Source organism: Sprattus sprattus (assembly GCF_963457725.1).
Source record: "Sprattus sprattus genome assembly, chromosome: 9".
Taxonomy (NCBI): domain Eukaryota; kingdom Metazoa; phylum Chordata; class Actinopteri; order Clupeiformes; family Clupeidae; genus Sprattus; species Sprattus sprattus.
The window spans coordinates 14055459-14072222 of NC_137928.1; the positions used below are offsets into that span (position 1 = coordinate 14055459).

Genomic DNA, 16764 nt, shown 5'->3' on the forward strand with positions numbered 1-16764 from the left:
GAATGAAGGGAAAGGAGGAACAGGGTGTCAGGCAAAGAACCAGGATCAGACACACAAGCACAAGCAGACACACACATACACACACACACACACGCAGAGACACACACACAGACACAAACTGACACACACAGACAGTGGTTTTCTGGTACAGAGGGCTTCCTGACTTAGCCAGGCTTGATTTTTGGCTGCGTGGTGTGTGTGTATGTGTGTGTGTGTGTGTGTGTGTGTGTGTGTGTGTGCGTGCAGGCTTCTCCCTCTAGGTCTCAGCCTGTAAAACTCCTGCTGTGTCTGAAGCTCGACAGGATTTCTCCTCTTCTCACCACTTTCTCTCTCTCAAAAGCCCTTTTGTGATAAGGATCTCACCACAGTATTAACAGCCCTTATCAGAGACAGACACAGGCTAGCTAAGGTGTGGTGTGTGTGTGTGGTGTGTGTGTGTGTGTGTGTGTGTGTGTGTGTGTGTGTGTGTGTTAAGCCAGACTCAGATAAAAAAGATTAACAGAGGGGGAGTGTGTATATGTACCTGTGTGTGAGAGAGAAGACGGTGACTGTGAGTGTGTGTGTGTGTGTGTGTTTAAGAGAAAGCAAGAGAATGAAGTGTGTTTGTGTGTGTGTGTGTGTGTGTGGTAGGGAGTCAGGGGCAGTATCAGCTTGTTCTGGACACATACCGCACATTCCGGTCTGGATAGGCAGAGAGCCAAACAGCATACCCACTCCCCCCCATTGGGAGATCGAGGAGGAGGAGGAGGAGGAGGAGGGAGGGAGAGAGAGAGCGATGAAGAGAGAAAAAGAAGGAACCAAGAGAGGGGGGAAAGAGGGCAAGAGGAGTAGAGTGGAGCAACCAGCATGCAGAGACAGAATATGATGGCGCAAGAGAGAAAGACAAAGAGAGGAGTGAGAAGAGAAGAGAAGAGAAGAGAAGAGGAGAGAAAAGAAGAAAAGAGAAGAGAAGAGGAGAGAAAAGAAGGGTAGAAAATGAGCCAGAGGAGTAAACTTGATTACTGGCCCACATTCCTCAAGCCTCTCGCTCTGGCTGCTGGCTGCTCTGTGAGTGGACAGACTGGCCTTGTGGCATCCCATAAAGCACATCATTATGCCAAACAATGATTCTCTTCGCTTCCATCTCCGTCTCCCTGCTGCAGATGGGAACCCTAACAGGCACATTCCACAAGGTGTCTATAGCAACAGCGCCATTCTGAGGGGACATGCAATTGCAGTGCTGTCACAGCAGACACTATCACTTTCATGTTGTTAGGTTATTTCTGGTAGCTCAGGGTTTGGATGCATACAGTCTGGTTTACTTTTCACCCCGGAAAAAATCTCTACCAACAAAAATCACCATCTGGTGCGGAGTCCACTAGGATCCACACTGGCAGTGGATAAATTCATGCTGTGGGTGTTTGGGTCTGGCATGAAGGGATGTTCCCACAGTGGCACGGTGGTGGGGGGTTTACCTTGGATTCCATAGAGTCTGTTGAGCCGTGACCGCCGGGCTTCATCTGAGTACGGCACAGCCAGCCAGGGCATCTCGCTAAAGTACTGTGTGAACGAGTCTTCTGACCTGCACACATAGACAAGCAAGGACACGTGTCACTGTCGCGTGAAGATTTCCGAAGGGCTGCACCACATAACATTTACGCTGTTACCCCACCCGTCTATTTCATTTCCTTCAAGTGAGAGGAAAGAAGTCAAACTGAATTTGTGTTCCCTATGGGACAACCTCATCACCTCCTGATTAAAACCATCATGCTCTACTGGCATATATTCAGGAATACACAGTAGTCACTGTTCACGGTGGTATGATTCAAAGCATGGGATTAACTATGTATTTGGAAGAGGAGAGGCATGGCTTGGGGCCTCTCCCATCTCTGCTTCAGGAGGTTTGTTGTCAACAGGGCAAGTATCAAATTAGCATTCTGTTTGTCTTGTTGACACCAACTTACTTTGCTTAAGGCTAATAGGCGTGGAGAGGATAACAGACGGCTACCTTTTACTATTCGGAGGAGACAAGCGTATGATTAAAGAAAAACGATTTAAAATGCAGTTCATGAGAGAGGAGTGAGTTTTGCCTGGTGGTGTTTGGTGAGCAAGCGTGTGTGCTGCGCATTTCAAACGCAAGCCTGAGGCAGGTCAGGAATTATCGGCAGGTCTTACCTATCGGCGCTGACAAACACAATCTCAAACTTCTGTCCAGACTCCTTTACTTTACGATACGATTCCACCAGCACCCTGGTGAGACTGCGGCAAGGGGGGCACTAGAAGAGTTAAACACACACACACACACACACACACACACACACACACACACACACAGGTTACGAAACCACCCACTAAAGCAGCAGCTGATAATGCCACAGTACATTTCAGAGGCTTGAGGTCAGTCTAGCCCCTGGCCTGTTTTTCTATTTTAATTCGGCATCCTCTAATGCATCTCTAACCACCACCCCCCCTCCTCCACCCACACAGGACTCCAGAAAGACGATTGGCTTTTGTTTCCTCAGCCATTCAAAAGGCATAAACAGCACTGGAAAAGCTCTTAAAAATGCTTCTTACGTGGCTCTCAGGCATTTGTGCTGCGGTTATGTGTGTGTGTGCATGTTTGTGTGTGTGTGTGTGTGTGTGTGTGTGTGTGTGTGTGTGTGGACATGTGTATGATGTTTAGTGCAGCCAGAAAGGCAGCCACGATGACTTCATGGTTCCCTGTCAGGCGTGTGTAGCTGTGAGTCTTTGAGTCCCAAAAGATTAGGGGCAGCAGCACTGTGCCAGAGCAGAAAGGAGCTACGGGTGGGGGTGGGGGGTGGGGGGGAAGAGGAGGGTAGGCACTGGCATTAGACTGGCATGACAGGGTGCCAGCTGAGCATAGAAAAATCTAATCTTCATGTAGACTGAATCTCTGCCTTGCCCTCTCCCCCACCCCCCCCCCCAACTCCCTCGCACAAACACTGAGTAATACCATCATCTCGCCTTAGGTTACTTGAGGCCATTAAGAGAGAGAAAAAAGGCAAATACACCAGCAGTAAAACAACACCAGTGCCAGGTGCTGGACCTTTCACCCGCGTAACTGTGCTCCCCCCCTCTCTCTCCATCTCTCTCTCCCTTTCTCTCTCTCTCCTTCTCTCTCATCTGTTCTCCCTATCTCATTTTAATAGAGGGTAGCTTCACATGGCTTAACACAAAGAATCTGGTGTTAGGACAATAAACACAAATATATGTGTGCTGGCTTTTGTGGTTTGTCTGTAAGCATACATTCTTCAGCTTTGAGGAGAAGGAGAGAAAAATGTGGACAATGCGTCATGTTTGGTCCAGGGGGCTGACCTGCTAGGCAGCAGAAACATCTCATTAATCCTGAACACAGACACACACACACACACACACACACACACACATACACACACACAGATTTCTCCTTCTCTTTCTCTCTCACTGACGTGGTCATGAATTTGCTGGAACAGGCTCATGACACACACACACACACACACACAAACACACACACACACACACACACACACACACACACACAGAACCCGTTCCTCACCTGTTATTATATGTTATATAAAGAAAGCAAACCTATTTGAAGGGTGAACAAACAGTTAATGACCCAAACAGAAATATTCATGTAGGCTAAGGGCATGGAGGCTACACACTCACCACTTTTTTCCCCAAATGGGAATATGGGGAGTATACGGAATATACTTGGCCTAAAAAAATATCCTTAATTTTCTATTCTAATCCCTTAATGCTGCCTTCCGCCCGTTAAAAACAATAACGCATCTGGCCATCGCAAGCAGAAATGATGCACGTGTTAATCTGCCGATAGAGCTGGGAAGTGAGATCTGATCACAAGTGGTAACCCAATACTCATGTGGAGACGCATTCTGGGTGTGAACTGATGTCCTTTAAAGCTGCCCTTGTGATCGGATCACCCAAGACACATGTTAATACCAGTTGTGAACTATCCACACACCCACACTCACTCACACAGAAAAGGGGGATAGAGAGTAATAAGCCAGAAAGGTAGTGCCAATCAGTTGGGTAATTGCTCTAGATAGCCTGGTTGCTTTGAGTGAAACAACAGCTCTAAATTCAATGCCCCTTGATGCACACAAACTTTTACTTATTCAGATACTTGAATAGCCTCCAGTCAACCTCACTCTCCCACGCACACACACAGACACACACGCACAAACAAACACACACACTCCTCACCCAGTGCGCTGAAAAGTAGACTCCAACGTAGGAGCCCTGCAGGCCGGTGCTCACTGTCGTCTGCATGTTGTTCCGGAGCAGGGGTCCCTCCACCACCTCCGCAAAGGGCTTGGCCCCCCAGGGGAACTCCAGACCTGAATGTACACAGGGGCCATGAGAGAGAGAGAGAGAGAGAGAGATAGAGAGAAAAAGAAAGAGAGACAGAGAGAAAGAGAGAAAGAGAGAGAGAGAGAGAGAGAGAAAAAGAAAGAGAGAGAGAGAGAGAGAGAGAAAGAGAAAGGTAGCTCTGATTACTGCCTCCATTAAAAGCCCAGGACTCCTTTTCCACCACCCACTTCCACCAGCCCCCTTCCTGGCAGTCGTATTAGTGATTAAACACATGCATATGGGGGGTTGTGTTTGTCATACACGCGTTTGTGACCACACAGCGGCCATCATACAAGGTCTTTGTGTTCCAGCCTGCGCTTGGGCGGCGTGGGGAGGCTGCGCGACAGATGCAAGGTCGGCACAGATGTGAAATCTGAAATGGGGTTTCAGCGACAGCTCAGGGTCCTGTGGTTTCTCTGGGTTCCTTTTTCCTTTTCTTTTTTATTTCCCCTGTCGAGTGTTGGAAGAGACGGCCAGCTGTGCATCTCTTTTCCCAAGATGCTCTTTTTCAGTTCTGTCTGTGTTATACACTGTTGGAGCTTTTATGAAGAACCAATAAGACAAGAAAAAGAAACCTTTAAAAGGTTCATTAGCGGTTCAGGTTACATCCACCAGACAAAGCCAGGAGTCATCCCTTCCCACACACACACTAATGGTCCCACTCAGATCCTCATCTCTTTTGGAGAACACAGCTGAATCCCAATGGTTTTATTCTGATTACAGAGTACAGGATAGTCTCAGAGACATTCTTTTCTCACCGCATCTGTTTTTAATGATGCCTATTGGAATTGAAAAACAGGCAGCTTAAGTATTCCTCAGTAATCATTGCTTAAAGCTACTAAAAAACCAACATAATAGTAAAAGTGGCTCTCCGTGCCTTCACAGAGGGTGTAATTGTGAAAGGGAGGACGTGTCTGCTGCAGGCCATCCCTTCCATTGCCCATGTTTATTGCTGGTGTAATTTAAGGGCTGCAGTACCACCTTTACGCTTCAGGGGAAAAGATTCTTCAAACACATGATATCGGTGATAAATGACAAAAAAAAAGAAGGGGGAAAGAAAAAGAAACATTTATCTTTATCTTTCCAACCAACCTAGGTCAGAGCTGCAGCTTAATAATGATTCATGCAGATGATGATTCCACATTACTGATGCGGCTGGAATTCATTATGCTGGGAAAGATCTTGTCATTTCTCCCCTCCTGTGAAATCCATTCCATTCTTTTCCAGAGAGATGCAGTAATTATTTCTACCCCCCTCCCCAACCCATCTTGGCGCTTGAAGCCCAGGATGATAAAAAAGAAAAAAAATGCCTGTCTTGCATCCTGCAACCCTGAGTCTCCATTCGACTCCAGAAGCTGTGTGTCAAAATATTGAGATTTCATGCCGATGACAGGCCCCTCCACCCGCCGTGGAATGTGAGCCTGCTCTTGCTTCTAAGCATAACTCTAGGCTGTGCAGGCTAAGGGACTACAGGTTTCACAGAGCCTCATGTGTCTGCACTGCATTGGATTTTCTGAACAAGAAAGCAGCTACTGGCGAAACCAACAGTAAGTAAACAACTGGGAACTTGTAGTCACTCTGAGATTCTTTGGAATGAAAAGTGCGTTAAAAATAAAATAAATTATTATCATTATTATTATTATTATAACTTATGATCCGTATGGGTGGTTACTGGATGGATTGCTGTGTTGAGGAGAGAAGCGCAAATTTTTTTCTCCCACCTGTGGGATCGTCTCGCACCACCAGTAAGCCGTTTCGACACACCACTTTCCCCGTGGTCGCATCCACGAACACCAGCGAGGGGATACTGGTCACCTTGTATTTGTTCCACAGCTTCATCTGCAACAGAGAGATAGAGTGATCGAGAGAGAGAGAGAGAGAGAAAGAGAAAAAAGAGAGAGAGAAAATAGGTGGCAGAGGAGGGACAGGCAGAGAACAAAAGACAGAGGAAAAGGAAGAAGAAGAAAAGGAAAAAGAGCAAAAACAGAAAAAAAGACATGAGGCTTCTGGGAACAGTACACACAGCACACAATGTAGAACAAAGCAACAGAAACAGCCGATGTAGCGCCACTCATCTCCACAGCGAGCGGAAAAACCTCAGCACTTTCAGGCCTGCTTTAAGCAGCGCTGCCTAAACGCCCATAAGGGGCTGCTGTCGCCGCTATTATTGTGCTTCTGAGAACGGAAGACAGTGCCAAATGAGACACAAAACAACTCTGAGCGCTCTGTGATGTGTTAAAGGGACTTCAAAATGCGGCAAGTTGAATTAGGCAGCAGGGAAGTGTGGCCCCAGAGGCTGACATCACAAAGCCACGGGGTCCCACTGCAACTTTAAACGGGCAGACATCTGAGGAAATTCAAGAGGAGTGCTTTCTCTCGCTTCCCTGCCATCTCCTGAACAAGAGCGCATGAAGCGGTGCTAACGAAAGAGGACCGGTGGGGGGTTGGGGGGTTAGAGGAAGGGGGAAAAAGTCCACACGCACTAAGAAGCTGTTACATCGTCGCTATGATCGCGCTACTGTTGATGCCATTTGATTTCCAAAGGGTACTCGCATGTCTGATCAGTACCCACATGCTTGAAGAAGTGGCATGCACACACGCACGCACGCACGCACGCACGCACACACACACAGATGCATACACAGACTGCGACAGCAATGATGGAAGGAGTTCTGACACCAGTCACATAACAGCAAGGCTCCATATGGAAATCACTAGCATGAGGCACTAGCATTAACTGGTGTTGTGTTACTGTTACTTTAGCTACACCACACCAAGGTCACTAATCACTGTACTAACCAATCACATCAAGCCTAAGCATATGGTATATGGTGTTTCTCCTTCCTTGGCCAGTGTCAAGGTGTTTTCTGCCAACTGTAAAAATATGTCTACGTAGATGCTGCCAACACCGTTAATATATGTAAATGGAGTGGGAATGGTGTGTGTTTGTGTCTGTGTGTGTCTTCAGCCATGGATGAAGAGTATGTCCTGGGGGGGGGGGGAGGGGGGGGGGCACCAACCCTGGGGAACGGCCTCAAGAGCACAGAACCCCATTACTGTCAGTCTCCTACCAGACTGATTAACACTCCTGTCTGCACTCCACTCAAAACAATGACATCACATCAGCCCCCAGGTCAGAGAAGTGTGTCTGCACTGTGTGTGTGTGTGTGATAGATATCTTAGTGTGTGTGTGCATATGTTACGTGAGCCTGAACGTGTGCATGTGTGTTTCTATGTGTAAGTGTGATGAAAGCTGGAATGTATGTGTGTGTGTGTGAGAGCAATACAGGGATACAAGTGTGTGTGTGTGTGTGTGTGTGTGTGTGTGTGTGTGTGTGTGTGTGTGTGTGTGTGTACACAAGTCTGTATAATGTTTGAAGGCTGAAGAGGCTTTAAGAGTATGAGTGTTCTTTGGTAATGTGACCATAGTTCAGTGCCAGACACCATTTCTGTGTGATGACCTCTGTAGGATGACACTTGAGTGAGACCGCTGCTGATCCAGCTCTCCCTCCATCTCTCTCTCTCTCTCTCCTCCCCAGTCCCAGAGGTCCTCAGAGAATGTGTCTGACAGCAGACAGCAGCAGCTCGGGGCTGCCGGAGGACCAGCATGTGGAAGCCACTCCAACACAAACCTCCAGCCTGGCCATGGTCAACAGCTCAGCCGCTTGCTTCTGTGTTTGCTCTCCCTCCCTCCCTCCCTCCTTCCCTCCCTCTCGCTCTCTCTCGTTCTGTCCTTTCCTCTCTCTCTCAGCCCTGAGAGCTCATCATCAGTGCCAAGCCTGGAAAACATCTCACCCACTCTGGAAAATTCACTCCAGGCCGTTAGCTGAGGCTGCCTTAAAAAAAAAAAAAAAGCAAAGCAACAACTTCTCTCCACTCTTAATCAGACCACTGCTTTGTGTGACTGACATACTGGAGGATATTTGTACATGTGTGGAATAAGGCGTGTGAGTAAGGCGAGTAGTTGGGAGGAGGGCAGGACTTGTTAGAAATCCACCCTGATATTTCTATCCCCTACTTGGACCAATCCTTTTGTTCTGGGATCAACTTACAAGACGATTAGTCTAAATATAGAGAACACTTAACTGAAATCTTAAGCCTGTGTGGTGAAAACACCAAGTCGCACTTTATCCAACACAGCACTAATCTATTTATCACATTTCTGAATAAAAACTGGTTTTCCAATACTTTCTGATAAAGGTGACGTGTAAGACAGCACACAGCGCAAAGGTTTATGACCCAAGCCCCCAAGGCATGCAGTTTTGGAGGAGGTAGAGAGAGGCCTGTTGCAGCCCCAACGCTCATCAGCCTGCGCCCCCAGAGCACCCAGCCCCGCGCTGGCAGACTGGAGTGGTGGGAGAGGCCTTGGAGCCCACTCCGGGCGTGTTCTCACTGCCGATGATTTAGTGCGGAGCCCGCTGATCTCCCCGGAGCCGTCTGGCAGCACTTCACAGCGGAGCGGAGCGGAGGGGAGTAAATCAGTCGGCGTGGAGATGGACTGGCGGAGCACGGAGCAGGGAATGCGCCGCCTGTAAGCGCTGATTGCTGGGCTGTAATTACAGGTGCTCCATCACCCCGTCCTTCCCATTCAAATCAGCTCATTTCAACATTTTTGACACCGCCAAAAAAAGACGGTGATTGATAGGTGGCCAGCCGTCACTAACATCTTCCTAGATGTCAATACGCGAATGTGAGTCCACAAGAGGTTTTAAAGAACCGAGACACCTCTCAACCCCCTTCACCGAGCACTTCGAGTCCATCATCTCAAGAGCTCTCAACATGTTCTTATATTCTCAAGGAAGATGGTGTCCATGTTTGCTCAATCTCTGTAAAGAAATCCATCACGAATCACCGGAGCAAAAGAGGGCAAAGACTCAACACCCCCTCCCCCCCCCCCCCCCCCCCCACCCCCTCCCCTCCACTGAAAAGCTCCCTCCAGCTCATGGGAAAGAGCCAAGCAGGAATGTGAAGCCATATTGGTCAATGTAATCATTCCCATGCTCCAACTCCCCATCCACGGCCACGTGCATCTGCTCAGAGCTACAGCAAGGCAACAGACAGCACTTAGGCACCCATCAGCAGACACGTCCTAGATTCTATTTTAATGGAGCTTCATAATGAAGACAAATACGGCCCAGACACCAGAGGGTATAACTTTGATTAGTACTTCTACACTCCGGCAACAACGATATTCAGGGGAGAGTTTCCAGTAGGTTTCTACTTCATCATCTCACCTCTCTCTTCCTCACCGCACCACACATTAACCCTCTGGAGGCCTAGCTGTCTCATCGCCGGACGGAGAGGAGTGCCAATATCCCCCCCTCTGGGAACCATTTAAGGGCCCAGAATGGAGCCAGTCCAGACAATCCATACTAGCAATCCATTAGCCTCTCCCATCCCCTCCACACACAATGCAAACAAACCCACGCATGCGAGTGTGTGTGCGCACACACACACACACACACACACACACACACACACACACACACACACACACACACACACACACACACACACACAGACACACAGGTCTAGATGCATGCTTGAAATTGGATTTGTCAAAGTTGTGGTTGTGGTAATAGAAGAGGAGAAAGGGAAAAGATGCCAACATCACATGCCCATGAGACCCGATGGGGGAGAGGGATGGAGAGAGTGGAAGAGAAGGAAAGGAAGGAGGGAGAGAAAGAGGCTATGGAGTTCATCTTGAACATACTCCATGAAGCACCAGGGGGTAGATGCTGTGGTGTTTGCTGCTTGGGCAAGTAATTATGTTCACACACACACACACACACACACACACACACACACACACACACACACACACACACACACACACACACACACACACACACACACACACACACACACACACACACAGTAACAAACTGCATTAGTGAACATTGACTGGCTCACTGCACTGAACTGTTCACAGATGAGGAAGCAGCTGTAAGGAGAGATCACTAACACAGGGATAATTAAGCAGAGTTTCCCTTGTCCCTTGTGCCTCACAGCACTAGTGTAGATTCTGAGGTTCAGCTATCAAAAGAGAGGGGGGGGGGGGGGGAAACTATCCTGCCAATCCTGTTACTCACACTCCCCCGACTCCAGTGCCTCTCTGGAATGCTCAACCAACCTGGCTAGCAGCCGACTTTGGACCGAACCTGGCCCAAATGAAGGCCGGATCCATCCAAGAGTCAACTGCTGTCCGTGCAAAGGCCCTGTTCTCCTGTCATCCCCCCGACCGCAGAGCGGAGAGTCCTGCTGAGGGATCTCAAGTGGAAGAGATTCCTGCAGTCAGCGGCCCATTCAGCGCTCATTGTTCCTACCCCTGACTCCGCGCAGATCCGCTTTCACCCCAGCCCCCGGCCTGCCAGACCTCTGCCAAAGCACCAACGAAGAAACCTCTCACACACACACACACACACACACACACACACACACACACACACACACACACAGAGTCAGCCACGATTACACAACGACACGTTACTTTACAAAGAGGGCTGCGAGGCCTACAAAAGAGCGCGTGTAACACGGTTCTGCTGGCAAGGAAGAAGCTCTCGTTCCTTTTCAACAGAGAGATGAAAACAGCAGAGGGACTATTTTTGGCCATCTCTAAAAGGAAGCGCTTGTTCAAAGACACGCCAGATTCGCCCCGAGCACAATACAGTGTCAGTATTCATATGAAGCATTCCCGTGCAGGTCTCTTGTACACCAAGTCTTTGCATCTAATCTAAATTGGTGATATTTATTTGTGATGAGTTTTATGAACTAACGCCACAGATTTGAATTTCAAAACATATATGAACACATTTGCATATGTGTACTTCACTACATTCACTCAAATCAGTCTTCACAAGCCTTTCTGGGTCCGTTCCAAATGCCGATATAACACGAGCACTAACCAGCGAGTAATGATGCCCCAACAATAGCAGTTAAATTCACGACAGAACGATTTACTGCCACATTGGATGTGTTCTGATTGGTACAGTGTAGGGCTCCGTAAAGCCAGTAATACGTTCCATATTTCTCCATATTTTTTAAAGAGCGCAGTCTGCTTGGAAAGGAAACCTGGTCGTATGTCTCAGTTTGATGTGATTTTACACTTTAAGCAAAGACATGCGTCTCATGTTGAGTTTTAAACTGGGAGGCCGGCCTCCTATACAGCTTTTGGAGAGCACCCCAACCTCATTTTATGACGAGGTTGGAAAAGTTTGGCTTACCCGCTATAAAATAAGCTTGTTTAGTGGAATGTCATATTAAAGTCATGTCATGTCCGATGACTTTGACAAGAGACAAAAACAAGAGACATCATGGCTCCAGGGAGACTTTGGTGGGGTTCCCTCCTCCGTTTCTCTTCTCTCCAGTGATCTCAGAGCAGGCCCTGATGGGGGAGGATGGCTCTAGGTTTGGGGGGTGGTGTGTGATGTGTGTGTGTGTGTGTGTGTGTGTGTGTGTGTGTGTGAGGGGGGGGGTCATGGAGGTCTGATGGACCAGGTCTTGGGTCAGTCATGCTCGGCCAGACCTTCATATTTTACAGGATCGTTTTATAGAGCAGACCCTGCAGGCAGGCAGTAAAGGTTTACAGCAGAGCCACCGGAGTAGCAGCCAGACCCTGAGCTGGAATAGAGACAAACTTCTTACTGGTGGAGGGATACAACTTTAAACATCACAGGCATCAGGACCACAGCAGACAACAGGACCACAGTAAAGTCTGAGCAAACACATTATTGTTGCATCTGATTAAGGTTTTACTGCTGCATTCAGTTAAGGAGAAGATATAATGGAGCAGGCTTAGCAAAACTCTGGCCTTCACTTTGCCTATAAGGAAACCAAGTCCCTCATGTGGGATGACATCAAGCAAAACATGAGGCACTTTTTGGATGAAATCCCACCCTCCTCACCACATGTGTGTGTGTGTGTGTGTGTGTATGTGTGAGTGAGTGCATGTCTGTGTGTGTGTGTGTGTGTTTGTGTGTGTGAGTCTGCGTGAGAGTGTATGTGTGTGTCTATATTAGTGTGCGTCTATGTGTGTGTGTGTGTGTGTTTGAGTGTGTGTTTATGTAAGTGTGTATGTCTGTGTGTGTGCGTGTGTGTGTGTGTGTGTGTGTGTGTGTGTGTATGTGTGTCTGTGTAATCCATCTCATCTAAGTGTTTCTTGATGAGTATTGCAGGTCCCTCGCTTAGCCGTCCCTCACAGCCTCAGACGGCGCCTCGCATCTCTGACCCGCATTACGGAGAGTAATTGAACGTCCTGGACGGCGGTCCCTGCGTGTGAGACTCTTGCGCTCCGCTATCTCTGCAAGCCCCCATCATTCTCCAACATGCACACTGCTATTGCCAGATCATATTTATCCCCTAAAATATTCATTGGCCATTGGCCCAAACCGCTTGGCGGAGGAGTCCTCACACGCACTGATATGCCGACTAAATTGCTTTTCGATAGAGGGCCCTGGTTTCTATGGCAACCGCCCAGTCAGGACATGTCACGGAGTGGCGAACACATTGTAGGCTTTTAGTTAATAATTCAGTAATTCAGTCATAAATTAGCGGTTTAGCGAGGAAAACAGGTGCCAGTACGTCAGGGGTTAAGCCGGTATAGCTGACCAGGAAAGGAACAGAAAGAAAAGGAGCAAGAGTGAAAAAGAGAGAGAGAGAGAGAGAGAGAGAGAGAGAGAGAGAGAGAGAGAGAGAGAGAGAGAGAGAGAGAGAGAGAGAGAGAGAGAGGCAGCAAAGTGTTCCGCAAGCTGTAAGTCCCACCATACAAAAGCGGCTTTCTCAATGCAGGCCATTAATGCAAAATGGTGGATCCTTTAAGGCTTGGGGTCTGCTGAGCTGGATTTTTATTTAGCAAGAGAATGAGAAGTAAAGTGAGGGGGGATTGTAAGCGAGTTAAAAGGCAGCCCTGGATTGAAATATGTGTGCCATTGTCTTGCCCAAACCCAGCTTGCATGTGGGCCTCAACACTCAGAGGGGTGAAAGGTTGTTTCGGCAGGGGGTACATTCTTCCGTCCAGACCCCCCCACCCCCACCCTCCGCCTCCAACCCCTCCTTCCCAATCCCAGCGGGTTGCAGTCTCTCTCCCGCCTGCATGGCAACAATGCTGCGAGCCACTGGGCTGGTTTACATAAAGCGCCAGACGGGGCTCATTCAGTCCACACATTAACTCAGCCGAGCTCACTTTCAATAGCTGCTCAGCATCGTCATCGGTGGCTTTGTCCCCCCACTGTTAGGAGGACTACCATAAAACCCACACCAAACCTCTCCTCTCACACATCCTTCTCAATGTTCTGCAAGATGTGCAACCATAAACCCACACCAAACCTCTCCTCTCAAACCTCCTCCTCAATGTTCTGCATGATGTACAACCATCAAGCTGAAAGAGTCTGTCTTTTGACCCAAGTTCAGGTTTGCAGATATTCAGGAACTCAACTCGGGAAAGTGTCCAACAGTAGAAATACGTTTATTCCAGCGTTACAGGACAATCCGAACGCATGTTGCACGAACGGTTCTTTCAACATACTAACATGAGTTCACTTGTTTTATACAGTAAGTTACAGGTAGTGGGTGTGTCTAGAGGTAGGGTCTATCTGAGTGGATGATTGCTAATTAGGACTTTGACCTTGATTTAATCACACTGAATGAATACCTTGATTAAATCCCATTGATTACAAAAGGGTCAGGAGGCCAGCTTGATCACGTTAAATAGACTGATATCTAACAAAGCGTTCCCCCCATCGTTTCTGCTTCATCTCGGCACATTGAATATGCACATTCTCCCTCAAAAACACAACTTCTTAGCATAGCTTGATTAGCATGCTAAATTCAGAGCAGCACAGCACAGGGCATGAGAGTGGGCATGCAACTGCAGGTGTAAATGAGGGAGCCCGGTCATCCGGCTGTGAGGAGAGCCAGGCGAGTGTGTAGTCCACCACCAGACTCCTCCTGCCTCTGTCGTGCTGAGACCTGCCACGTCTCTCCACCCGGTGCGACCGGTGCCAGAGTTGGCGCTGACCCATCTGGACCAGTTCTGAGGGCTGCCAGGGACAGCGGGCCATCTCAGATTGGCATCGCACCCTCGCCACAACGGCGTCCTCGCTACAGGACGGGGGAGGGATGGTCCCCCAATGCATCCTGCCCCCCTCACTTCATGACGCCTGCCAAAGCGAATTCATATCACACTCCTTCATGCGCAAAGGTAATCCAATACAGTATGAAGTGGTTACTGGCAAAGCGGCTGGAAGACATAACCCCCTCCCCTCCCCTCCTCTTTTTTCCCATAGACAAAAACACTCAACTCAAGCACACATCAGAACCATATCATTCATAATCGCATTCTTAAGGCATATTAGATGGTGGTGGTGCTGCTGCTGCTGGTGTTGTTATGAACTGCCTTATGTGTTCTTCACACGCTGAACAGACTTACAGCTCAAGTGTGGTGTGTGTGTGTGTGTGTGTGTGTGTGTGTGTGTGTGTGTGTGTGTGTGTGTGTGGGGGGGGGGGGGGGCATGTGCATATGGTTAAAAAGTCATTAAAAAGGAAACTACAGCTTAAGCTCCAGGGTGCAGATGACTTCCTTGTGAGTGTAGGGGGGGGGTTGTGGGGTGGGCGGTGGTGGAGCAGAGCGCATCTGCCGACTGTTGCCCCCCTCTCCTGACCTGGAGTTGACCCCGCCTTTCTCACCGGCCCGTGGGGAGGTGGTGTCTGCGGGCCCTCTCGCCTCAGATCCCCTCCTGCAGCATCCATATTTGATGACTAATAAACGCGGCCCTTCAAAACAGTGCTTTTAATTCCACAGGACCCTCAGTGCTACTCAGCGCTGCTGTGTGCACCAGTGAGTTCCTGTGTGTGTGTGTGTGTGTGTGTGTGTGTGTGTGTGTGTGTGTGTGTGTGTTTGAAGTGATACAATCTCTTGTCGGGGCGACATTATCACACATTCCCATCAGTGTTTTCCTGACAGCTGTGGATTGATTAGCCAATGCCTTAGAGGCGACGCGGCGAGATGGAGTTCCTTCCAATTGTGCGGAAATTAACATTCTCAACATTCTCCAGGGAACAAAAATACCAACGCCTGCTCATTAATAGACCATTAACCATAGCAAATTACCTTGGCAATGAGGTTATTAAAGAATGGGAAATGTGTGGAATGCATCCAGCATGCTAATGTAAGATTTCCAAGATGGCTACACTACCTCCACTTCAAGGCGGTGGCTTCACAGCCCTGAAATGAAAAACCCTAAACCACCAAGAAGCCATCCATCTTGGCCAGAGTGAATCTTAGCTCTTTTTTAGTGTCTTTGTGATCCCAGGGGTCAAGACATAAAGCATGTGGGTTGTCATGGAATCTCCAGGGCAACACCACGACGGGCCTCGTAAATCTCCACGGAACCCCTGGGGGGGGGGGGGGGGGGGGGTTTGACTTCTTTATAAACCTGAATGGCACACCGAAAGTCAGAGGAGCATGGCTAGGTTGTGTTTCATCTAACCATGACTGGGATCTCTCTCACACACACACACACACACACACACACACACACACACACACACACACACAGACACACACACACGCACACACACACAGATCTGTTTTGGACATCTGAACCTAATAGATGCCTGTTGTCTCTGCCAGTAACTGCCGTGGCTTTTACAAAGCTCATATATTCAGTCAGACATGTTTCAGTTTCACTGGGAGGCTCTCATCTTAATGTACTGGCAGGTCGGTTTCCTTTTCTCCTTGTTTACTCATTAAAAAACACATCTGTTTCAGCTGCCGCTGCAGGCACTGCTCCTGATTTTACATCCAACCCCCCCCCCCCCCCCCCCCCGCCTAAACCATGAGCCGTCCTAGCTGGCCCCTCTCTCAACGCTCACGTCTCTCAGATCCGCTTTGATGCGACAATATGCTATTAAATCAGATAAGAACGGATTGGCCGGCTTGTAGAGCTGCTTACGGCCACTGCCTCGCATCGGAGCTGCGGCTTTCAAACCTCGCCAACCCACACACACACACACACACACACACACACACACACACACACACACACACACACACACACACACACACACACACACACACACACACACACACACACAAAATCCCTGCATCGCTGGACACATTTCTTTCAGCTTCTTTAAAAAATAACCACATTAAGAGGGAAGAGAAAAGTACTTAAATTAAAAATCAAACAGACCACAGTGAACTTGATTTCTGTAAGACCAAGTGATTTATGTGTTAGTGACTGTACATTCTTCCCAACCACTCCCTGGGTTTCATAAGGCAAAGACTGACGTGTGTGTGAGTGTGTGTGTGTGTGTGAGTGTGTCCATCAGTGTGTGTTGGTTAGAGGGGAAGCCCACTAACAGCTGAGCAGCAGACTTCTCTGGGTCACATCCCCTCACGGGTCGACTGAC

At 48.5% G+C, this 16764-nt stretch overlaps 1 protein-coding gene across 1 annotated transcript in view; it reads right to left on the reverse strand.

Moving 5' to 3' along the window:
• nxn (nucleoredoxin) overlaps positions 1-16764 on the reverse strand; it is a 52168-nt gene that overhangs the window by 7498 nt on the left and 27906 nt on the right. The window contains exons 2-5 of the mRNA XM_080844735.1: positions 6075-6192; positions 4207-4340; positions 2155-2255; positions 1455-1561 (exon numbers count right to left, since the gene is read on the reverse strand). Coding sequence (XP_080700861.1) covers positions 1455-1561; positions 2155-2255; positions 4207-4340; positions 6075-6192 — 460 coding nt within the window. The remainder of the gene's footprint in view (positions 1-1454; positions 1562-2154; positions 2256-4206; positions 4341-6074; positions 6193-16764) is intronic.